The sequence below is a fragment of the Hevea brasiliensis genome, chromosome 5 (assembly GCF_030052815.1).
Source record: "Hevea brasiliensis isolate MT/VB/25A 57/8 chromosome 5, ASM3005281v1, whole genome shotgun sequence".
NCBI lineage: Eukaryota > Viridiplantae > Streptophyta > Magnoliopsida > Malpighiales > Euphorbiaceae > Hevea > Hevea brasiliensis.
In genome coordinates this window covers 103,512,241-103,539,308 of record NC_079497.1, presented here as the reverse complement: position 1 = coordinate 103,539,308, position 27,068 = coordinate 103,512,241, and the positions used below count along the sequence as shown (strand labels likewise).

The 27,068-nt window shown below is 33.7% G+C and overlaps 1 protein-coding gene across 1 annotated transcript; it reads right to left on the bottom strand.

Annotated features, from left to right (window-relative positions):
- Window positions 1–4,065: 4,065 nt before the first annotated feature.
- On the bottom strand, window positions 4,066–24,719 carry LOC110649610 (S-formylglutathione hydrolase). Its single transcript, XM_021804256.2, has 7 exons — window positions 24,391–24,719; window positions 23,683–23,800; window positions 22,298–22,345; window positions 9,045–9,241; window positions 8,521–8,619; window positions 8,375–8,440; window positions 4,066–4,520 (listed from the first exon to the last, which is right to left on the bottom strand). The coding sequence occupies exons 1-7, from the start codon at window positions 24,682–24,684 to the stop codon at window positions 4,341–4,343; spliced, it is 1,002 nt and encodes a 333-aa protein (XP_021659948.2). The 5' UTR covers window positions 24,685–24,719; the 3' UTR covers window positions 4,066–4,340.
- Window positions 24,720–27,068: the final 2,349 nt, after the last annotated feature.

Genomic DNA, 27,068 nt, shown 5'->3' with positions numbered 1-27,068 from the left:
TGTTATTCAAAATTTTCAGATTTCATACCTTAAGTTTACTATTCTATTGGTCATTGTTACAGTGGAAATTTGACAAAATTTTCTTCATCAAAATTGTTTCTTTATGTGTCTTCTTTAATTTCCTTTTTGAATCACTCCATTTACAATTTTGTAGCTCAAGTTATGGTCAATTTACCATAACTGGCCGAATTGACCTATACTCAGAATTTCTGGGTAATTTGATTCTGCCAGATTTGGTGTCCTAATTTAGACTAGCAATTTGAATTGGTTAGGTTCAAAATTTGAGTTTATATTCTTCATGAAAGTTATTCTAAATTGTCTAATCTTTCTATTGATATAAAATTCAGATCATTTGGATATTTCTATATTGAGTTACGGCCAAATGAATAAACACTGTTTATTTGGTCACTTTTACCAGGGTAGTATGTGTGTTACCCGGATTAGGTCAATTTTTAGAGCAACTTAGATTAGTTTTCTGGGCATGATTTCTTCACCAAAAATGTGGCTTAAGATCTTAAATTTCATTTCCAATTGGCATCACACCAATTAAAGCCGTCTAGCTCTACTTATGTTCATTTAAACACACTGGACTCATAGATCCAGAATTCCCTGCACAAAAATAACACTTTCAATACCACCTTCCCACACTACTACCATCCACAAATCACATTCCATGCACTTTAATTAGTCCATAATTGGTCTCAACATCAATCATTTATCAACATATCATTGAATTCCTAATTTTTATATCAAACCCTAGCTCCAATTCAAGATTTACACAAAACATATCACATTAGGCATACTAATCAATTTCTAATTGATGTCTACACATCAAACATCATTTCTAAACCATTCAAATCCATCAAAACCCTCAAACTCTCACTCCCATAAGGCTGGCCAAAATTCCATGAAACCTAAGCATGCATATTTACTTCATTTTTCATCAATTTCTAACCTAACTAAACTTAAATTCATGCTTAAAAGGGAATAAAGGCAAGAAATATGGCACTAACCTCTTTGTGAGTAATTCCCAACTTTCAAAACTTCTTAATTTCCAATTCTTTTTGCTGTCCAAGTCTTGCTCTAGTGGTAAGGGTCAATTTTTGTGAAGACAAGATGAGGTTTTATGGTGGTTTTGGGTGGAAAGCAAGCTTGGGATCAAGGCTTCCATGGAGGTTTTCTCTCTTCTCTCTCTCTTCCTATGTTGGCCGGCTAGTTTGGAGATTAAGGAGTAGATTTGTGTTTTTATTTCAATTTATCTCTTTTTATTTGATTTATAATGGCTTATTGAGTTGTGATTGGTGGAGGGCATTTTAATGACATCATGGTGATGTCATAAGTCCCATTTAATTCATTTTCTTTTCTTTTCTTTTCTACTCATTTTCAATTTAATTTTTAGCAATATTTATTCACATTTTATATCATATAAATTATTTATTTAACTAGACAAGTTGGCCAAAAATCATCTCTAAAGACGAAATGACCAAAATGCCCTTCGTTTTGCTTAATAGACTAAAATTCTCTGTACCAATCTAAAAATTTTTCTAAGCATTTCCTTGGCATTCTAATGCCATCGAAACCTCAATGACTCTTCTCTGGAGTCTCAAAAATTAATTCACGGGATTCCCCTCGGGTTTAGGGCTACTAGCTATGAAGACAGTAACTTCCCATTAGGGTCACCAATCACCGAGTCACCGACTCATTTAACTTTATTGTATTTCATTCATAAAATTTTTCCTTAATTTTTCTTACACTTAATTGAATTATTTATGACTCCTCACTCTAATCTAATTATAGTTCCAGACATTCTGCTGTCCGGTCAGACATTGATCATCAAAACAGTAGAACATACGGACTATTTAAAGCGAGGATACTACAAATTTCATATATGATAGGATTCACCTTTACTCCTTGTGAGTTTTCCTTCGGTCTATAAGTGATGCGAATATTATTTGTACCATTGTATTGATTATGTCCTATTCATTGAATTTTTTCCCTCGTTGTTTGTTGCACTTATTATACTTGCAATACTTATGATGTTATTCCTAGTTGCCTTTTCAAGTTTCATTATGATACAATCACTTAAAACTCTCAAACCTTAACTCTAATGTGTTTCTCGAATATCTCACAAATCTATCGCAAATAACAGAAAATACAATTTTTATATTGATCTATATTACCCTTTCGCTATCACCACAGACCTCATTTTCTATTCTAATCGAGTCATAACGCAAAACTTTTAAATCAAGTCATAATTTGAGTTCATAAAGATATATTCAAAATTTAAATCACAAAATAAAATAAATGAATTAAAAAAAAAAGTTTTTTAAGTCATTCGCGAATCTATTATGATCGATATAAAATATATTTTGATAATTTATTAGGGTTTGATAGTTGATTCATTCCCCAGGGATAACAATGGAATGAATTATTACATTAATTTTTTTGATACAGATATGTGAGTATGTTTGTTAATAGTTAAATATTTATTATGTATAAGATTTTTTTAATGATGTAAAAAATTATAATTTTTTAATTTTATTTTTAAGAGTAATTTAGTAAATAAAGATAAATAGATTTCAATTATAGAATTATATCCCAAATGATAGAAAATTGAGAAATTTGCTAAAAACAAACGGAGTCTAAATGAAATCTTTGCAGGAATTAAGAATTTCTTAAATAGGGGATTTATTGGAAAGATTAAGAAAAAAAAAAATTGCAAGTCTAGTTATTGCGGCTTGAACAAACAGTTGATTGCACCTAAAAACAAAGCTTAACAAGTCAAGAAAAGTTTGGCTCATTGATTGTTTGATTAGATAGTACCTTCAAGTTGGAATTGATTAGTTGGATATAGACATTAATTTTTCTTTTTAATGTGGTAATTGATGTACCTAATTTATAATGATGTTATTTTGTAATGGCAATTTGGCTGAATGAGTAGTTAGATATAAAATTTTAAAGTTACTTTGATTTATTATTACAATCATTAAAGCAAAAGGAGAATATATATATATATATATATATATATATATATATATATATATATATATATATATATATATATATATGAATAAGACCAACTCAAAATAAAAGGCAATTACATTAAATATCTTGTATCTCTTAGATTATAAAATCTCAAGTTTGAGTTTCAGTTAGAGTCAAATTGTCACATACGTCATGTTCGGTAATAGTTTTTAAAATAACATTTAGTATTTTAACTCTTTATATTATTCGATAGAATATTATTTATACTAATGTTTAGAGATTGAGAAGATAATTCATGAAACGTTGCCTGAGATTAAGGAAGTGTTTTGACTAGAATTAAAAAAATATATCATTATTTTTACATCTAACAGCTAATTCAATCATTATTTTCACTAAATAATTTTACTTTAAATTACTATATAAATAACTAACCACTAACTTATAACTAGTAAAATAATTGTTAGCTACTAAAATAACTAACAATTAATAAATCAGCTAATATTGCTGAACAGACTCAAAATCTTGGTCTAGATTGTTATCAATGTCAAAACCTTGTTTGGCATATCAACATCATAAAGAACTTAGCCTCATATGTAAATGAAATAGCAACTGTAGCTGGCAATAAGGTTTCTTGTTTTCTCAACTGCACAAATCAACCCTGCCAGAGGCTCTTTCAGCACCTTTTATAATTCTAATGATGGTTCATAAATTTTATAGTAAAATCATGCAATCACTTAACCAATATAAGTAGAAATTTCAAAATTAGCTTCTAATAAAATTATAACTTACTCTATTTAGCATATAGTCAATGGAGATAATGACAGCACTGTTTTTTTTTTTTTTTTTTTTAACAATCGATTCCAATTAAAACTCAAACTCGATATTTCCCGCCAGCCCCAATGACCTATTTTCCTATTGAATTTAGTAAGAACTCGTTGAGAGGTCTTCAATGCTTCATTTTTTATGACCTCTTGACTGTCTTCTATTTATTTTTTATATATCATTTATGTACCTAATATTCATTGCTTTAGATGTCAATATGCATCAAACATTCTAAAGTAAAACTCAATGCAATAATAATAATAATAATAATAACACCACCACCACCATTATCATTGGGCATGGACACTAAATGCATATAGAAAGCAACACCAAGGTCCCCAGAACAGGTATCAAGTGAATGATAAGGAAACAAAGTGTTGTCAGTTTTCAAAAGAAGAGGAAAATATATACATTTTCCCCCATTTTTGGTGAACCCTGGGGAAATCAAGCAAGCTTTATTTAAGGATCACCATAGCATTGGAGCCACATTAGCACACCCACTTGTTGCATTACCCATAGTTTACCAGAGTGAATTACAGATTAAGAGCTTGAGCATGGTGGCTGATATGATCATCAATGAAAGTGGAAACGAAATGGTAGGAGTGCTCATAACCAGGTTGAATTCGCAATAGAAGTGGAACATTAGCACTTCTGCATGCCTCCTCAAAGTTATCAGGCAACAACTGATCATGCAAGAACTTGTCATCCTCTCCCTGACCAAACACAGCAGTAAAACATAAGAGGACAAAGCAAAAACCTGAAGCAAGGAAGAAATGCATAATAAAACTATATATATGATTAGAAAATGAATATCTACATAATCCTTTCTCTCTCTCTCTCTCTCTCTCTCTCTCTCTCTCTCTCTTGACAAAAGATAAAAGATTATCATTAATGAAAAGATACATCATTTACAAGTGGTTTCAACTAGTTTAGAGGGGTTTCTAACCAAAGTGATAGCAAAGAAAGACTTTTAAGTAACACCTTTCACCATTTAGGACTTAAAAAACTTCTATTTGTAGCTAGTGATTTTATCTGCATTTTTTGTCTACCTAGTATTTAAAAAGGTAATGGAATTGAAAAACTCATTGATTATATAAAACTTCATAAAGCCCTTGTTAAAATATCTGCTCAACTCAACTCAACTAAGCCTTTATCCCAAAAATTTAGAGTCGGCTATATGAATTCTCTTTTTCCACACTAAACGATTTTGGTTAAATCTTCATAAATGTGTAATGCTTCTAGGTCATGTTGTACTACTCTCCTCCAAGTTAGTTTAGGTCTACCCCTTCTTTTCTTTCTATCCTCTAACCTAATGTGCTCTACTTGTCTAACTAGAGCCTCCTACCTTTTCTCTAATACTCTCATTACGGACTTTATCTAGTCTAGTATGGCCACTCATCTACCTTAATATTCTCATCTCCGCAACTCTTATCTCAGACACATACGACTCCTTCAGTGTTCAACACTCACTACCATATAACATGGTCGATTGTATGGCTGTACGGTAAAATTTTCCTTTCAACTTATTGGAAATCTTACAATCACATAAAAATCTCGTAACACGTCTCCACTTCAACCATCCGACTTTAATCCTATGACTAACATCCTCCTCACATCCCCCATCTCCTTGACGGACTAATCCGAGATATTTAAAGCGATTACTTTGGGACAGTACCACTCCATCCAAACTAACTCCTACCCTATCACCAGTTCGGCCTTCACTGAACTTGCAATGCATTTATTATGTCTTCGTTCTACTTAACTTAAAGCCCTAGCTTTCTATTGACTTCTTCTCGCATCTCATCTATCAGAACTATATCATCCACAAACATCACGCACCAAGGGATACTCTCTTGTATATGTTTCATCAATTCATCTAAAACTAATGAAAAAGGTAAGGGCTTACAGCTGAACCTTGGTGTAATCCAACTGAGATAGGAAAATCTCGTGTCCCCTCCCACTGTGTGCACAATAGTAGTTGCTCCTTCATACATATTTTTCAACACTTGTATGTACCTAATAGATATCCTCTTTTATTCTAACACTCTCCATAAGACATCTCTTGAAGCACTATCATAAGCCTTCTCCAAATCAAAAAAAACCACGTGTAGATCTTTCTTCACATCTCTATATTTCTCCATCAAGCTTATAATTAGAAAAATCGCTTCCATAGTTGAACGACCGGGCATGAAGCCAAATTGATTGGGAAAGATAGAAGTATCATGACGTAGTCAATGTTCCACAACTTCATAGTATGGCTCATGAGTTTAATTCCCCTATAGTTTTGAGCAACTCTGTATGTCTCCCTTATTTTTAAAAATAGGTACTAAAATATTCCTCCTCCATTCATCAGGCATTTTCTTTGAATTTAGAATTTTATTAAACAATTTAGTTAACTATGCCACTCTCATATCTCCCAAACACTTCCACACTTCAATTGGTATTCCATCGAGTCCACAGGCTTTACCTACTATCATTCTCTTAAGTGCTTCCTTTACTTCTCTAATCCTTCTAGCATAATTCACATTCTTCTCTATTGCTCTGTAGTCTATATTCATGCTATTATCATTTTGACTATTATTAAAGAGATCATCAAAATAATTTCTCCATCTTTTTTTAATGTCCTCATCTTTCACCAATGTTTTTCCTTCTTTATCCTTAATGCACCTAACTTGATTGAGATCTTGACATTTCTTTTATCTCCTCCTTGCTAATTTATAAATATCTTTCTCCCTTTCTTTAGTTCCAAGTTTCTCATATAACTTTTCAAAGGCCTGTACTCTTGTTTGACTAACTGTCTTTTTTGCCTCTTTCTTTGCTATCTTGTACTGCTCATATGCCTCATTATTATCACACTTAGGTAATTTCTTATACCATTCCCTCCTCTTCACTGCCCTTTGTACTTTCTCATTCCACCACCATCTCTCTTTTGAGGGTGGTCCATGTCCTCTAGACTCTCTAAGTACTTTTCTAACTACTTCTCTAATCTTTGATGCCCTTTTGTATCCACATACCATTGGCCTCCATATCCAGCTTTCATGCTTTGGACTCGAGAAACTCATTTTTGAACTTCACTTGCTTTATTCCTTTGAACTCCCACCACTTTGCTCGAGCTACACTATTTCTTCTAACCTTACTTGAATTGTTCCTAAACTTGACATCCAAGACCACTAACCGATGTTGACTTGTTAAAGTCTCTCCCGGAATGACCTTGCAATCCTTGTATAAAGCTTTATTTGTCTTCCTGGTTAAGAGGAAGTCAATTTGGCTTCTATGTTGCTCACTTTTGAAAGTCACTAAATGTGACTCTTTTTATAAAGTACGTATTTGCTAGTATTAGGTCGTATACCATTACAAAATCTAGGATGCTTTTTCCCTCCTCATTTCGGCTGCCAAAACCAAAACCTCCAGGAATATTCTCATAACCTTGCCTATCACTTCCTACATGTCCATTCAAATCTCCACCGATGAAACATTCTCTTTATTTGGTATGCTTTGCATTAGATCATCCATATTTTCCCAAAACCTTTGTTTACTCTCACTATATAGTCCTATTTGTGGAACATAAGCACTAACTACATTTATTGTTTCTCCTTCTAGTACTGGCTTTACTAGTATAATTCTATCTCCTACTCCTTTCACAGCTATTACAGCATCTTTCAATGTCCTGTCTATGACTATACCCACTCCGTTCTTGTTTCTCTCCTTTCCGGTAAACCACAGTTTGTACCCTGAATTACCCACTTCCTTGCTTTTCTCTCCTACCCATTTAGTCTCCTAAATGCAAGCAATATTCACCCTTCTCCTTTCCAAGGTATCCACAAGCTCCATTAATTTTTCTGTAAGTGATCCAACATTCTAAGTACCAACCCTGATTCTCCTCCATCCTATTCCTTCCTAATTGATCTCCTTCTATGATACCTTCTATTGTTCTCTATGCCTATCTTGTGTTCTCTTTCACTATCTGTTCTACTATTTGTCCTATGGACTAACTTCTTTACTCACACCCGTCCATGATGTGGAAACCCTTATTCATTTAACACCACACCCGGGCGCTAACAGGGCTCTAGCATGGCGCATCGCTTTCAGTGAACGCCCTACATCCTTGCATATTTCTCACTACACCCGGGCTCCGATGTAGCGTGTCATAAGTAGAGGACGCCCCAACGTTTATATCATTTGAATCCATATCATAAGGTTTGACGAAATTTTACGCTCGTTGAAACCTACTGCAACCGTCCTCCTTTATCCGGGCTTGGGACCGACTAAACGCAAACTACCCAGGCAGAGTTCCCTTGTTAAAATAACAACTGTGAAAAAAAGCATGTCCCATCTTTGGCAACTACAGAAACAATTATGTCCTTGAATAACAAGCAACAGTAATGAACAAGATATTACTTATTACCACTAAGGATACATCTCCATTCACACTTCTCTAGGCAACACCAACGTCCACTGAATTAGAAAGTAATGCAATCAGGAAAAACAAGACCTATAAATTCATTGCAAGTTTCCAAACATCATTTCATAAAATGCCAGATAACAAAAATGGAAAGGCAACTTTTACCTGATCAATTAAAATCGTAGCAGATACACCATGAAACTTTGAAGCTAGGGAAGTAGCATCATATTCCTGCATTTTTGCATTATCACAATTACATTGAAGGCACTTCAGAGGTATAAATTAAGATGTTTATTCTTCATGCCACATACCTCCCAATCAGCTTTGTCGCCACCAAGATAATTTGTGAAAGCCTTCTGGCCCCAGGGACAGTTTATAGGATTGGCAATTGGTGCAAAGGCAGAAACTGACTAGAAAATAAGCAAAAAGAAGAGGAACAAAAATGGAGACAAAAAAATTAAAAAAAAGAGGAAAAAGAATCATTAGTCAAAGTGAGAATAAATTATTGAAATCAGCTCTTCTCTTTGCTCTAACCAAGCCACACCCCCTCCCCATTACTTTCTTTCTTTTCTCTCTCTTCCTCATCCTCTTTATTCCCGCATGAAGAAAGCAAAGGAATTTCATCTAGTCCACTGAGAGTTTTCTCAACTCCAATTACATCCTACCTCAATGGAAAGAGCAGTACTTGGGTGGGTTGGGGAGGGTCATGGATTGAATTATATCAATAATAAAAAGAAAGACAAAAAAAAAAAAAATTATTGTTCATTGATGTAAAAAAACCCTGCACAACTAAGAACCTTCAAAAGCTTATAAAACAAAAATAATGATGAACTACCTTGTACTTATCAAGGTTCTTCAGATATATTGTTAAAGCACCATGGCCACCCATTGAATGACCAGATATAGATGCCCTTGATGTATCAAGCTGTGGAAAATTATCACTGAGAAGTTTAGGCAGTTCCTTGACAACATAGTCATACATTCGCCAATTTTTCCACTTCTCTTGAGTAGCATTAAGATAAAATCCAGCACCTAAAGGGTGAAAAAAAAAATAGAATAAGAAAATTAATGGAATTAAGCAAACTGAAGTCAAAGGCTTAATACTTAGATCTTGTTCTGAAAACTGTTTTTGGCAAGCTTGTATGCCAGTATTGTTGTGCATTATTGTAGAAAAATGATATAGCATTGGGCTTTGCTGCAAACTCTGATCCTAATGAAGAAAAGATTTTTTTGCTGGTGAAGAAGTGAAAACAAGAATATTCCATATCAACTTTGCATCAACAGGAAGCAAAGTGATGTAGAACCAAGAACACTTAAAAGGGGAAAGAAATAAACTCTCAAATTTGATTAATTCTCCATTATCAATAATAATAAGCTCTTTAGCAAAATACCTAAATTACATATATATTTATGGACTAATAACTAATCCCAATACTACTAGGATTACGAATCTTAAAATAAGAAAATACTAAACCAATCTAACTAGGAATATCAAACCAACACTAACTAGGAAATTCTAAACAATAGAATTCCTAAATAATTAAAATACCACTTCCCAATTAAATTTCTAAATAACAAAACATATAGTTCTTAATTGTACTAGAAAATTTGAATTAAAATCTTAATTTGACAATGAAAAAGTTAATAAAAAAATTCCTAAATTTAGTTTTCCTTCGCTGTGTCATTCTCCCATGGTTAGAGGAAACTTGACGTCGAGTTTTGTAGTGCTGAAGAATCAAAAACTGAATTGAAGAACAAGCAACTCTATCTTCTTGGATGGTAGCAATAAGATGAAAAGGATGAACTCCACTCTTTCCTTCACACCTCCAAGAACATCTATAGTCAACTACAGTTGAAAAGTTCTTCAATTCACCATGAGCAAGAGAATTGGATAAATTTTCAATTCCCATTGTCTTCTACCGTAGAGATGAGCAAAATAAGGTTCAAATCCAAAAAAAAAAAAAACTAACGGATTTAATTCAAGAATTCTATTTGGTTTATTACGTAAGTTGATTTGGTTTATATATTAAAATTTCTGATATATTAGATTCAGATTTCTAAAAATGAAAAAACTGTGAAGAGAAATGTAGTTTTTCTGTATTTCTTCAACTAAGAGTGCACGAGTATTTATATACAAAGATTACTACATTAGATAGGAAACCTATACTAGTTAGGAATCCTCACAAACCAAGAAAATTTCTGTATATAGGACTCTTCACAGGATAGACTTATATAAAACTACCCCTCAAGTTTAAGCATAAATATCAATCATACCCAACTTGTTACAAATGCAGTCAACCCGAGCTCCATTTAGAGTTTTTGTAAACGTATCTCCTAACTGCTCTCCTATTTTAACATGTCCTGTTGAGATGATCTTTTATTGAATTTTTTCACAAACGAACTGACAATCAATCTCAATATATTTGGTCCATTCATGAAACACAGAATTAGAGGCAATATGGAGAGCAGCTTGATTATCACACCATAACTACACGGGCAAAGGGACCTTAAGACCCACTTCATCGAATAATTAAAGTATCCACACTATTTCACATACTGATCGTACCATAACTCTGTATTCTGATTCAGCACTAGATTGAAAGACTACATTTTGCTTTTGACTTCTCGATGAAGCCAGGTTTCCCCCCATAAAGGCATAATACCCAGTAATTGATCTTCTATCAGCCTTAAATCCTGCCCAATCTACATCTAAAAAACACTCGACATTCAAATGCCCATGATTATTATATAATAAGCCTCGTCCTATAGCTCCCTTCAAATAGCACAAGATTTATCTCAAAGCTTCCCGATGAGTAACAGTTGGGGAAGTAATAAACTGACTCACCACACTGAGTATGCAATATCAAGGCAAATTAATGTGAGGTAGTTCAATTTACCCACTAGTATCGTATACTTTTCTGGATCATCAAACAATCCACCATCCTCTGCTACAAGTTATAAAATTAGAGTCATTGGCGCACTACAAGGCTTAGCATCTAATTTTTCCATTTCTGCTAGTAAATCCAAGACATACTTTCTCTAAGACAAGAAGATACCTTTCTTACTTCTCATACCTCAATACCTAAGAAATACTTTAATAGACCCAAGTCTTTCATCTAGAACTGGGTTTGAAGAAAGGATTTGAGGGATGAAATACCTGCAGAATTACTTCCTATGATAACAATATCATCCACATAAACTACTAACAGAATTAAACCAGCTTCAGACTGTCTATAGGAAACTGAATGATCACACTTACTCTTCTTCAGACCATACCCCTATACCACTTCATTGAATCTCCCAAACCAAGTTTGAGGACTTTATTTCAGGCCATAAAGAGATATTCAAAGCCTACAAACTTTACCCGACTACCCCTGAGTAACAAATCCAGGTCGTTGCTCTATGTAAACCTCCTCCTGAAAGTCACCATGAAGGAACGCATTCTTGATATCTAGCTAATGCAAAGGCCAATCATATGTAGCTGCTAAAGAGATAAATATCCGAACAAAGCAAGTTTAGCTACAGGAGAACTACAGGAGAAAAAGTGTCTGAGTAGTCAACCCCAAATGTCTGAACATATTCTTTGGCTACAAGGCAGACTTTTAATCTTGCCATAAAATCGTCAGGATTCACTTTCACTGCAAACACCCATTTGCAACCAATTGCTTTCTTACCAATGGACAAAGTCACCAATTCCCAAGTACCATTAGTATCTAAAGTTTCCATTTCCTCTTGAATAGCAGCACACTAACCAAGATGAGCTAATGCCTCAATAATAGTATTAGGAAGAGGAATAAATTCTAAAGAGCTAACAAAACATCTAGAAGGAAAGGACAAATGATTATAAGAAACAAAAAAGGAAATAGGGTAGGTGCATGTATGTTTACCTTTACGAAGGGCAATAGGGAGGTCTAATTCAGATGCATGATCAATGGTGGGAACAAGATCTTTTGATGAAGAAGTAGTGGAGGGTCTGAGTCAGGGATCTCTAGTCTTCTAGAATAAACATGAACAGCAGGAGGTTGAATTGTTGGTGGAGCAAGAGGAGCAGGAGCAAAAGCAGGAGACCATGAAGGGCTAGATATTGGTTGTTGAATGGTGTATATTAAGAGATCATCTTCCTTCCCTTGTTTTTCATACACAGAAAATTGTGGAAAGAATAGAGTAGACTCAAAAAAACGCAACATCTACAGGCACAATACAACGATTAAGAGTTGGAGAGACACCTACACCCTTTTTGGAGCCAAGAATACCCAAGAAAGACATATTTCAGGGATTTCGGATCCAGCTTAGTAACCTGTGGACGAACGTCACGCACAAAATAAATACAGCAAAAAATATGAAGTTCAATAGGAAACAAAGATTTAGAAGGAAACAAAATAGTATAAGGAATATTCCCATCAAGAACAGAAGATGGCATACGATTAATAAAAAAATATGCTGTAGTAATGGCATCAGCCTAAAATTGTTTAGGGACCTTCATTTGAAAAGAAGAGCTCTAGCTACCTCAAGAAGATGCCGATTTTTTTCTTTCGACAACACCATTTTGGGATGGTGTATCAACACGAGGATAGATGGAGAATATCATTGTGTCATATGAGACTGAAAATTTTCTGAAAAATATTCTTTTGCATTATCACTTCTCAACATGCGTACAAAAACATTAAATTTAGTTTTAATTTTAGTACAGAAGGCACAGAAGATAGAAAATAACTCAGAATGATTCTTCATTAAATATAACCAAGTAACACGAGAGTAACTATCAACAAAAGTAAAAAAATATCTAAATTTAGTTTTAGAAGTAATGGAACAAGGACCCCGAACATCAGAATTAACTAACTCAAATAGGAACGATGCTCGCTTATTGACTCTAGGTATAAAAGGTAATCGATGATGCTTAGCAAACTGACATGACTCACATTCTAAGATTGACAAAGACTGAAACTGAGGACATAACTTCTTCAAACTAGCCAAAGATGCATAGCCCAATCCACTGTGGACTTCAACAGGGGTTAAGGTACTTGAGCAAGCAAGAGTTCACGATATATGATTTTCCAGGATGTAGAGAGCACCAGACTCATATTCCCTACTAGTAATCTGCTTTATCGAAAGATCCTAAAATAGATAATAACCAGGAAAAAAAAAAAAAAAGAAACAGAACAATATAAGGTGAGAGTAAGTTTACTAACAGAAAGTAAGTTAAAAGAGAATTTAAATAGACACAAAACAAATGACAAAGAAATAGATAAAGTTGAGTTTGCAGTGCCTGAACCCATGACACAAGAATTAGAACCATTAGCTAAAGTAACAGTGGAGGGGGTGGAATGAGACTGAAAAGTGGTTAAAAGACTAGAATTACCTATCCTATGATCTGTAGCACCAAAATCAATAACCCATTTGGATGAGGAAGATACTAAGCATGTGGTAGATTTAACTGACTCAGCAATGACAGTGACAGGGGCACTGGAAGACTTTAGAGATGCCTAGTACTGGAAAAATTGTGCATACTCTGTAGATACCAAGACAGTTTTCTCAGAGAAAGAAAAAATATCTGTTGCCACATTCGCCATCTGAGATCGCTAATTTTTGTTTGAAACTTCAAACAATTATATTTTGTATGACCAGGCTCACGACAGTAATAGCAAATGATTCCCTTTGAGTCTTGATTAGAACTCACCTCTCCTTTACGTTGATTACTTTTATTGCTTATGTCCCCTCTCGTTCCTCCTCTATTACCTTGTTGTCCATTCATATTGCAGCTAACAAGAGCACTATTTGCAAGTTGTTGGGAAAACTGAGTACTTTCTGTACAAAGGACATGTGTGAACATATCACGCAAGGAGGAAATCTCAAAACTGGATAGAATTTAAAATTTAACAATCTCACACTCAGAAGGAAGGCCTGCAAGAAAACTCATTATAGCCATTTGCTCCCATTGTTCCTGTTGAACTTTCACATCATGACTAAAAGGCATAAAGACATTAAGCTCTTCATATACCTGTTTAAAATCCATAAAATAGGCTGTGAGAGACCTATCTTGGTTCTCAGCATAGTAAAATGCCTTACACACATCATAAATGCGTGAGATATTCCTTTTACCAGAATACAGAAAATCCAAATGATCCATCAATTCCTTAACAAATTTACAGTAATTAATTAGATTGATTATCACACTGTGAATCGAATTTCGGAGTTGCAAAAACAATCAAGCATCCTCCCTAAGCCAAGCCTGCCTCATACCATCAGTGGGTGGATCCGTAGTAAGGCTATCATCCTTATCGATGTTTCGTAAATAAACCCTGACAGTCTTACTCCATTCAAGGCAATTTAGACCATTAAGTTTGTGTTCCGTAATCTTAATCATCACCGGAATCACATCAGAAATAATAGCCTTATTATCCACCATTAAACAAAATTAACAAAATTCTAACACAAATTAATAACCAACTCTATCCCAATTATTGATAAAATAAAGCAAACTCAATGCGTACCAATAAACCAAACACCAACACTATCCAATCCTCAAACAAACTCAATAAAACTTAGAAACAAAAGGATTCCATGAAACAAAACCTGAAATTGCTCAACATTAGAACTGCCCGAAAGAGAGAAACCTTTGAGATCCAAAAAAAAAAAATGCCCCAAATTGAACAACGAACCATGGGAATAGAATCACCAAGTCGAGGTGATGCTGAGACAAGAAGCGCAACTACCAGACATTGCCAGAGGACGGCACACATGCAGTCACACGCTGACGCGTGGAACAAAGGCTAGAAATTAAAAATGGCGCGTGAAGGCCACACGCCTCAAGTCCGGTCACCGAACTTCCAGAGATGGTCGGTCTGCACCTAGGTCTTCTCCTGAAGCAGGCAGTGAGACACTATGATAACCTTATTGGGTTCTCCTAGGGGACAATAGTCATCGGAGGAAAAACAGGGAAGAAAAAAATTTCAGGAAAAAAAAAAGGATCATTTTCAAGCCAGGGGACCTGCTCTGATACCATGAAGAGAAAAGAAGTTTTTCTGCATCTCTTCAACTAAGAGCTGTGTAGTATTTATATACAAAGATTACTACATTAGATAGGAAACCTATACTAGTTAGGAATCCTCACAAACTAAGAAAATTTCTCTATACATAACTTTTTACAGGATAGACTTCTATAACAAACTAAACTGAATCAAATTAATTAAATGCAACGTTTTACAAGTTACTTTTAGGATTACTTCACTTTCCCTTTCTCATTTCACAATTCATTCAGGATGCCACCCTCATTGCGCACTGACTCTCTCAATCTATCTCTCAAGTTCCATCTCTGATTCTTTTCCTTGCCCCTCCCCATTTCTTGTCATTGCCCCTCTATTTTTCTTTTCCTTTCTCCTCCTTGTTTAGATTTCTTGTCCTTGCTCCTCTTTTTTTCCTTTCCTTTCTCCTCCCTATTTTGATTTCTCGTCCCTACCCACCTACGCTCTATGCAATCTCAATTTCATTTAGAAATTGTAGAAACTTGACATTCTTTCAGCTCCTAAAACATTTTGCATTATAATCCCCTCTTTTCCCATTTATTAAAAGCCATTGGGTAGATATATATATTTGTTTGTTTAATGAGTTTTCCCTAATTTTTTTGATCAAGTTAAATTCCCCACATGCAGAAAGTGATTTCAAGTTCAAGCAACAACTTTGTGAGAAAATGAGAAATCAGTATAATAGGAAAATTTTCAACCCAAAACTTTTACTGACGATGAGAAGGAGGCTGTGACGAGCCACCATAAGGTTTGCCATTCAGTAATTTAGAGACATGGGCCATCAAGCTTGAATAATCGATTAATGTCTTTCTCATGGCAAGTTATATCTCCTATTCATTATCTTTTTGTTTATGATCCATTTTGATGATTGATCTGGCACATTAGTGTGTAATTGCCTCCTTCTATTTTTCAAAACTTGCAAGTTTGGTATTAGGGTCATTGAGTTGTCCCAAAAAAAAAAAAAAATTGTTCAAGTCTACTTTGAACGTTATAGAAAATTGTGTTTAGTATTTACTAGTAGTAGTCTTTTGACCTTTGATAAGCCCAAAATGCAGTTCAACTTTGATAAATAGTGTTTGATTTATTTAGTTTTGCTCATTTTCAAACCGTACCACACCGACCAATGCTCACCCCCTATTCTCCATAGTTTGTTTATCTTCTTTCCCTAGGATCAATTCCTCAAACTTTTCTTACTCATTCTCATCAACTTTTCTTTAGAAGCTGCTGCTCAAATTTTCCTAACTCAGTCTAATCATCTTGGATTTCAAAATGTGAAGGCTCAACAATCACAACTTTAGATTATCTTGTTGGAATCATGTCTGTCAATTCCTGTTTTGTAGGATTTTTTTTTCTTTTCTTCTTATAGTTATTTTCTTCCTTTTCTTTAGTTTCCTAGTTAGTCAAGAATTCCTATTGTATCTAGATTTCTAGTAAATGAATAGAAAGAGTGTATAAAGCATATTCATACTGAAATATAGAGTTTTTCTCTCCAAATACCTATTGCAACATGACATCAGAACACTAGCATTCATTATTGGCGTGAGTTTACTTGCAAACAGAATTAGGGTTGCTAGGGTCAAGCTTCTAGGCAACAAGCTCAGAGCGAGTTGATCTACACCGCCAGTCCTAGAAGAAAGAAGAGTCGCTGACTAGCCTCTTCCAATAATTTTTCCGTCACCCAGCATCGCACATGATCACACACACTGTTTCAAGCTTTGCCGTCGATCCCACACGCCGATGCAGTTTCCGAGTGTTTTTTCTAGCCGATTCTTCCTCCAGTGGTCTTCCCACAGTGTGGCGCCTCTGCCCAGCTGATCTTCCCATCTGGTTTGCACTTTTTGGTTCCTGGATTTTTTTGTTCTTTTTCCTGCTACTGCAATGGCATTTTTACCTCTGCCCAACCTGTTTCTTGCCACTATGTTGTTGGTTTGATATTAAAAATGGCTGAAGGAAAAAGGGTGATTTCAGAAACTGACCAACAAATCCATCTTTACAAATCAGTCCTGTAAACGATGCTAATTATCTTGCGTGGTCAAATCTTATTTGTTGTTTATTCAGGCTAGAGGACTGCAAGGATATGTCACCAGGGATAAATCAAAACCGAAAGCTTAGTACCACTCATAGTCAATAGGAATCAGAGAATTCCCTTGTAATGTCTTGGCTTATTAATTTCATACAACCTCATATAGCCGGTCGATATTTGCTGATGAATAGTGTAGCAACTATTTGGAATGCAGTTTTCCAAATTTACTCTCAAATGGGCAATAACGCACAAATTTATGAGCTTTGAAATGAGGTTCATAATACAAAACAAGGCGAGAACAAAAGACCATTGCTCAGTGCTTCACCAAATTAAGTAGTTTACGGCAAGAACTAGACTATTATCAAGATTTCAGGCCATATGTACTGTTAATGCTATTAAATTCCAAATGTTGATTGAAAAAGAACAAGTCTATGATTTTCTTGCTGGGTTAAATATAAAATATGATCAGATTCAGGTACAAGTGCTTGGAAAGGACCCAATGCCTTCCTTTAGGCAAACTTATTCATATGTGCAATAGGAGGAGAGGTGAAGAAGTGTCATGATACACTTTTTGTCTGCTGACAAGGCAGGGTTGGTAGCTGCTTCCCCCTAAAAACAGTCACTTAATGGTCCATTAGATAAGGATAATTTACATTGTGATTATTGTGGAGCAAACCTTGAATAGGACCTACAACAGTTTGATGTTAAAAATACTTTTTTGCATGGAGATTCAGAAGATGAGATATACATGGAGATTCCTCCAAGATTTGAGAATGAAAAAACCAAGGGAAAAGCTTGTAAATTGAAGAAGGCATTATATGGTTTGAAGCAGTCACCAGGAGCATGGTTTAACATATTCAATAAAGGCATGATTTCCTTTGGTTTCTATCAAAGCAATATCGATCATACTCTATTTATAAAACATCATAGAAGTAAGATTACACAGCTTATTATCTATGTTGATGACATAGTCGTGACAAAAGATGATAAGGAATAGATTGTCCATTTTAAGGAACGATTGGCTCAGGAATTTGAGATTAAGGACTTAGGTAAGTTGAGGTACTTCCTTGGAATACAAATTCCTAGATCAGACAAAGGGATTTTCGTGTCTCAAAGCAAGTACATATTGGATCTCCTCGATGAGATTGGCACACTGAGCTGTAAACAAGTAGAATCTCCTCTTGAAACTAATCACAAGCTACAAAAAAGAGTTGGGAATCGGTTGACATAGGGAGATATCAGAGGTTGGTACAACAAAGCTACTATCAATATAATTCATAATCCAGTTCAACATTATTGAACCAAGCATATAGAGATTGATCGACACTTCATGAAATAGAAAATAGTGAATGGGTCTTCAAGTGTTTCTCATGTGACTTCAAAGGAATAAGTAATCGACGTGTTCACTGAAGGATTAAGTAACAATATATTTCATATCTAGTTTGCAAGTTAGGCATGTGTGATATACATAAACCAACTTGAGGGAAAGTGTTGAAATCACATCTATCAATCCCTATTTTGTAAGATTTTTATTTCTTTCCTTCTTATAGTTATTTTCTTCCTTTTCTTTAATTTCCTAGTTAAGGGTGAGCACTATTCGGTTTAAACAAAATAAACTGAATCGAACCGAACCGCCTTAATTCAATAATTTAATTCAATTTTTAAGATAATTTCGTTTAGTTCGATTTTACATTTTAAGAACTTCAGTTATTTTGGTTCAGTTCAATTTTGAAGAAAAAAAAATCAATTGAACCAAACCCAATCGAATTACTTTATTGATTTTTAAATTGATTTATTTTTATAGGAAATTTATGAATTGTATGTAATTTTATATATATAAATTGTTTAATTTTATTGATTAATGATTATTAGGTTAAAATCAAGATCAAAATTAAACCAAATAACTTGAAAATCGAGTTTAAATTAAAAAATCCATCCAAACTCAGTAACCACTCGATTCAAACCGAACCGAACCGAAATAGAACAATTCGGTTCAATTCGGTTTTTCATTTATTTCGGTTCGGTTTGGTTTGATTTCTAAAATATAGTAATTCGATTAATTCAGTTTTGATGGTTCGGTTCGGTTCGATTAGATTTAAAACGAATACTCAACTCTATTCCTAGTTATTCTAGAATTCCTGCTGTATCTATATTCTTGTATACAAATAGGAAGATTGTATAAACTATATTCACACTAAAATATAGAGTTTTTCTCTGCAAATACCTATTACAACAATTCTTTTAAGTTATAATTACATCTTTAAGAACTTCTGATAATGCTTCCAACTTTCCTCAAACTTTTCTTACTCATTCTCATTAGCTTTTCCTTAGAAGCTGTTACTCAAATTTTCCTAACTCAATCTAATCATTTTGGATTTCAAAATGTGAAGGCTCAACAATCACAACTTTGGATTCTTCAAGTGGCAATTTTCTTGCTCTTCATTATGAAATTCTCCCCTTACATCCTTTTAAGTTATAGTGACATCTTTAAGAACTTCTGATAATGCTTCCAACTTTGCTTCAATCCTATCCAAAGTTTCTTCAAGGCACTTCTCACCTTTTTGTTGAGATTGAATATTTGGGCAAAACTTATCAGCAAAAATCTTAGAACTTATTTGTGGCCGAGTAAAAGAAGCTTTCCAATATGCTTGTTGAAACATATAAGTTTCTTCCATGTGTCAAGTTCTCTCTCCCTAGCTTGTACAAGATGTTTGAAAATTTGAAATTCATAAAATAAGTCAGGGTTACAAAATTCAGCACCACCATATGTCAGATAATAGAACTCATCTAATTGTAGATTGTAAGAATTGACTTCAGTTTGTAAGAATCGATTTCAGCTTGTAATCTTAGAATTTCAGGCCACATAAAATCTCACTAAAGGCACAATTCAGAGCTTTGATTGTGCCTCAAATAATAGTTTCTGCCTACAACTAATGTCAAAAATGGGGACATTGAAATTAGAAGGGAAGGATTCTACCAAAATTTGTTGACATTACAAATACACTGACATGGAGAAAGCAAAACATAAGGAGCAAATAGGCATAGAACAACTAGCGTGGGAGCAGTGAGTGAGTGGGCTGGATCCGACCCGACTCATTGGAGTGCATGATGGAGAGTCTAATGGGTGATCATCAACGGGAATGCATCAATCAATGGCTGTCAAGACTCCAATGAGGTGAAGAAACTAGGTTTTGTGGTGGCTTATAGTGGTCAGAGTTACACCGGAAGTGTTGTCCAATGATGGGTAGTTGATCAATGGTGGCGGTGTAGCAATTTGATGATCGAACAGTGGTGGATTATGGATGACAATAGCAAGGACTCAACAGAGGAACAAAAAATTGGACACTGAAAAACCAGTAACACTAAAGAAGTCTGCAAAACAAAAGCAAAATCTGTTCTCCACAAGCAATACAAATCCAAAATGGTTCTGATAACAAATCAATGTAGAACCAAGAACAATCAAAAGGGAAAAAGAAATAAATCCTCAATTTGAATAATTTTCCATTGTCAATAATAATCTCTCTAGCAAAATACCTAAATTACATAGGTATATATAAACTAGTAACTAATTTTACTAGAATTAGGAATCCCAAATAAGAAAATATTAAACCAACCTAACCAGGAAGATCAAACCAACAATAACTAGGAAATTCTAAATCTACACAATAGATTTCCTAAATAATTAAAATACTAATTCCTAATTAAATTTCCTAATAAAAGAAATAGAAAGTTATACTTCCTAATTGTACTAGAAAATCTAAATTAAAGATCTTAATTTTACAATGAAAAATTAAATCAAAATAATTCCTAAATTTTGCTTTTCTTGACTGCATCACAATTCAGAAAGTCATTCTATTCTTGAACTAAAAGCTTTTCTCTTCTTTTTGCGCCTTTTAAAACTTATTCCTTATAGCTTAACATGTGTTGAGGCTGCCTTTTCTTTTATTTCTTTATCTTGTTTCTTCTTTCCATGCCATAAAAGCAAAACCAACATATAGATATGTATGGACAACATTTAGCATGATCTAAATAATCCTCTTTCTTTCTAACATGTGCACACATGAAGACATACACTGAAAGATAATAAATAACTCAGAATAAACAAATTACACAACAAAAGTGCAAAAGAAAAATAAAAGTTGTCATGCAGTTATGGCTACCAATATCTCATTTGAAGAAACAAGAAATTCACCCATCTATACACGTTTAAGCTAGAGCTCTCTATTAGCTGACCTGAACCAACTTATGTGACAATATATTACTTTTAAATTTCACACAACTTCAAAATATCACATACATGTAGAGTTTGATTTTACTGTTTCCCTATATATATATATATATAAATAATATGACTCCTTAACCAATTTTTCCATTGATTCATTACAAAATTTCTAAAATTTTTATTTTTTAATTTGGAATTAAATAGCCCTTGGGCTATAAAAAAAATCCTTTATGTTATTCTTCAGAAAAAGGCTATGATATTCAAAGACATGGGGGCAAAAAAAGGGGATCCTATCAACTTGTTCCAACCTAGGATAATAAGCTCATGAGCTTGGTCTTACTTCACCGTCGAGTCATAGAATTTCTCAATTCTGACACAAGGTACTTATCAAATCGAAAAAGTACATTAGATCTAATAGAATTATTTTGATCTTGCCACCTACAAGTCAATTATTTAGAAAATTGACACCAAGTGACTTAGATGTCCAGGATTTATCACTAGAATGTAAACGAGATGCATTGCATGATAAGACAATCCAAATCCTAACAAATAGCCAGAAGTGATTAGAAAACCCTTAACCACTTAACTTACTGGTTTAACACTCCTCCATAGTCATTAGAATAATCAAAGATTTAATAAGTCAATAGTTAGCATAGCCTTGCATAAATCTCACATGAAAACTAAACTAATATAAGGAAGACAACAAAAAAACAAAATTTAAAAGAAAAAATTGGGATGCACTTGCCAAGTACTACTATTTTCAACAAGTAAACACTATCTGCAAATTTCAGGAGCTGAAATTTATCAGCTCAAGCCCTTACCTACACCAAAATCCCAGCTGTCTGACTCTCCTTCCACATTCAGGCCTCCTACGATAGACGAAGAAATAACAAATTGTCAGCAAAACAGATATTGGAATATAACTACCAACGTAATTAGATTTAAAATTTATAATACAGTGGTAATTGGTAAGTCTTAACAATAAAAAATGACAACCATCAAGTGAAATGATATTGAAGCTCACTCAACAACAGCAAACAATTATGTTTCCATGCTCATCAAGATTTCAATAAATGCAAGATTAAGGTCTACACAGTGTTCAAATATGTGTCACTTTGTACTTAGTTTCACATTATCTCTCTCTTTATCTCTCCATGGCCTATAGAAAGGATTAAATCAAGACTAGTATTTTTAAAACATCAAGGATTGGTAACAAAAATCCTACATAAGGAGTTTTGGTTCAACTTTTGAGACTTGGGAGTAACTGTTAGTTGTTTAGTCCCAAACAACTGGCCTAAATGTGTTTGGTTAGCAAATTGAATAAACAATAACCTGTTAAGAGTCACCAACTCACCAGGATTCCAAATGCTCAATTTTGGAACTTTTACCCTTCAGCTAGTAGTCGCTGGGGTCTTTTTTAATAGTTGGACGAAATTATCCCTTCCAAAATTTCCATAACAATTCATATTTACAGTTCTTTTCCAAGACAAAAAATATATGGACATCCAAAGAAAACCAACTCTAATTTATTTATTAGCAGTAATTTTTTTAAATTAATATAACCAATTAGAGTAAAGAAATATCAATGAATAATACATTACTTTTCAATATTCAACAAGCAATAATAGCTAAAGCATAATTCATCAAAGAATTAACGTCCATTAGCATCAGCAACCAAACATCAATAACAGCTATAAACTATAAACTACTACTAGCAGTTAAATAGATCAGACCATTGGAATCAACAATTGTTGGATATCCTCACATCTAACAACAACTGATTTTTAAGAGCACCAAACAAGTTGAGGGTCAAATAGCTATTTGTTAACCACCAACACTTAAAAGAAACACCCCCAAGTCATAACAATAACTCTATTGTTCAGTTCCTAAATAGAGAAATACAAACTCAACATACTCTAGTAAATGAAAATAAGGAAGAAACCCTCGAACATGTCAAATGGAAGAAAAAAAATACTTTAATCTAGATTTACTTTTAAAGGTAAAGAACCAAAACTTAAATAGAGAGATCCATAAGCCTAACTTAGTGTCTTATTAATTTGAATGCTCCCCAACAAAGTTTCTCATGGTGTCAGGAAAAGCAGAGTGAACTTTTAATAGAATTATGAATCTATAAATGAATGTTCAAACCATACATAGCTAAGAAAGGCATGCCAAAAGATAGTTCTAAAAGGTTTTGTAACCTTACTTGGAGATGTATCAGGGACAATCAGTGCAACACCCTTAGTTGAGGCAGCACGTTGAGCTCCTGACTTAATTACAAAGTTCTCATCAGTGCAGGTAAGGCCTGAGAGCCAATAAAGGACCTATTCAACCATGAAAGCAATGTCATATGGATTTACATATATAGTATTGCAGCAACAGTCATAGTCATGAATAAAGCAAAAAAAATTAATCAATAGGTAAACTATCCATAAGGATAATGAGAGGGCTATAGTTTTGTCTAGTCTAATACTAAGAAACTGCATGATTACCTATGAAATAATTGAATTCAGTTACGAAGAGACTAAAAACATTTGATAGCAAATGAGCAATAGAATCACTATTAATTTGGATTAAATTTCGGACAAACAATCACAGAGTTAGCTGATTGATCATGTAAATAAAAAATTAAAAATTTAAAAATTAAAAAAAAAAAAACTGAAATCAGAATTAGATTTCACCATTACTTACCTACCCACTAATAACCCCTCAGCAAAACATGGATTATAAGAGAATTCCATCTCACTGACACAACTGATAATTTAAAAAATTGAACAAAAAATCCTATAATATAAAAAAAAATAGAAGCAAAAAAATATTAAAATTGGAACTTGGGAAACAAACTATGGTAAAAAAAAAAAAAAGGAAATGGGTATCATGAAAAGAGAAAAAAAAAATAGGGGAGAAGACATACGGGGAATTTGTGAGAAGAGGAAATGGAAGGAGGGAAATAAATGTGGAAAGTCATGGAGCAGCCAAGTGTTGGACTAAAATGCTTGTATCTCTTGTTGTACCCTCCAAACATCTTTGAGCTACTGATCTCAGTTGGCTTTGCTTCCATTTTTTGTTGTTTTCCACAACAAAACTCTCTGAGTCTTCTTCCTTTCGCGAAAAATCTATCTGCAAATTTTTTGCTCGGAAGTGCTAGTGACTGAGCTTTTCCATGAAAAGGTTTTTGTAGCTGATGGACGTTGCTATTTCTGTCCATTTCTGGGCCTCCATGGCACCCGCGCCCTCACTTGGTAGTTGTCTTCTTTTGCTTTATAATTTTTTTCTTCTAATTATGTACATTGTTTTAATTTAACTATCACCGACACTGAGGTAATTTTTATTCCCTCTACCAATTTAGAAGATGAGTAAATTTCACCGATAATCTCTAAATTTATATAATTATTTTATATGAATTATATAATTATTTTAAATTAAAATTTTTTAATTTTAATTTTATTTTAAAAAAATTTCTCTTAACTTGTAATAATTAGTTTTTAATTTTTTTAATTAATATTTAATTAAAATAAATTTATAAATTATGATTTATATGTTTGTTATTTTATATAAAAATTAAAATATTGATAAAATATCATATATTAATAAATATTATTTTAAATTTAAAATTTCTATTCTTATACTATTAATTTTCCAAATTATTACTAAATAAATTTTAATTTATAACATAAATATATATAATTAGTAATTTTATTAATAAATTTAGTAAAAATAAAATAATTTTATTGATAATAATTATTCATTAACCTAATCATAAAGGTAAAAAAGAGAAAAAGATGCAAAAAAAGGCAAAAGGATAATTACATTTTTTTTAATTTGGAAACATGTTATTACAAGTTAAGAAGTTTTTCTGAAATAAAATTAAAATTATTTTGTTTTAACATATTAAAATTGAGTAACTAAAATAAAATAATTATGTAAGTTCACAAACTATTGGTGTAATTTACCTCTTAGATAATTATTTCCCAACTTTAGTGTCTTTCTTAAAAATCCATCAACTTTCATTTAAAACATGGAGTCGACACCATATTTTGGCCGACCTCCAAAGTTAAGGGACTTTAAAATCGACTTCATCATCCGCTCTCAACCGATGTCCTTCGATCATAAATGTAACAACCAGAAAAAAAAAAGGAATGGGACTTTGGCGTGTGACAGTGAATTTCCATTGTCACTGCCAACTTTAAAATAAAAATAAAAATAAAAAAAAAACCTTCAAAAATCGAGAGGACCCCCCCCCCCAACTTCTCTTCTCTCCTCTTCTTCTTTCTTTCTCCGGTGACCAGCCAGCGACCTTCCAAGCGGCTCCCCACCCCGCCGGCGACCCTCCGGCGACAGCCAGACACCAGAAAACGGTGGCAAGAGAGGGAGAAGAGAGAGAAAACGCGCACACAGTGGGCAGCGACTTTCCAGCGTGATTCCGGCTTCATTCGACGTCCGATCGAGGCGATTCAGGTGGCGTTGAAAAGCTTGTTCCGAGAACTTTCTTTTGATACCAATTTTGCAGCAAATGGAGGTCGGATGAGTGAGATATGGAGGATAGAAGTTTCGAGTTTTTTAAGCTTTTTCATCAGATCTAGGACGATCTGACCGTTGGATCGACGATCCGAGACCACCTATGGACTGAGGAAGAGGAGAGGAACATGGTGGTATGATCAGATCCGGCAAATATCGCCGGCGACCGACGGCCGGCCACCATGCGCGGTGGTTCTGGCGGTGGCTTCGGTGGGCTTTGGAGATAACTCAACTTCCAGAGGCTTTCTCATAAATTTTTGAAATTTTTGAGACACAGATAAACTTCGGGTAAGATTATTTTCATTATTTCTCTGTCTGTGGAGCATAAATACAGTGTTTCTTAAACAAAAAAAATTGGAGAAAAATTCTAAGAAAAATATATGATGAAAGTAAAATTATTTGGAGATATTCTATGGTGTTTGTTGAATTTTTGAGTAATTGTAGAATATTTTTGAAAAATATAGATGGATTTTAGTTAAATTTTTAGCATATGGGCATATAAGATTATTTGAAATTAAGATATTTAAATTTTATATGATTGGTTGAAGCTTGAGGATGGAGGTTTAAATATGTGAATATTGAATTGGATTGAATTAAAAATATGTTAGCTGTTGGAAACTTATAGACTTGAGTAAAATTCTTGAATAAAATATTCATGGGTGATTAGAAAATTACAATTCATTTTGCAATAGCCTTATAATATTATTAAAGACCGCGGGACAAAATTTTAGAATTTTTAAAGTATGTTTGAGTAGATTTTTATAAAATGTCAATTATAGGGACTAAAATGTAATTTTTAAGGTTTTGAGTATTGCTTGGTTTGGAGGGCCAAGGAGGGGCCATATAATGATAATGAGATATGAGTTGAATTTAGAAGTGTTATTTGAGCCTTTTTGCAGGTTGGGTAGGTCTCAGGTATAGGGGAAACTCTGCCGGATTTCCGGCATAAATTAGGTTGTCTATTGCCTCTTTAGAGTTTTATCTTAACTTAGTGCTAATAAATTTATAATTTAATTATTAGGTGATCGAGGTCAGCTATTTTTCTGCATCCAGCAGCCACAATAGTCATCGGTG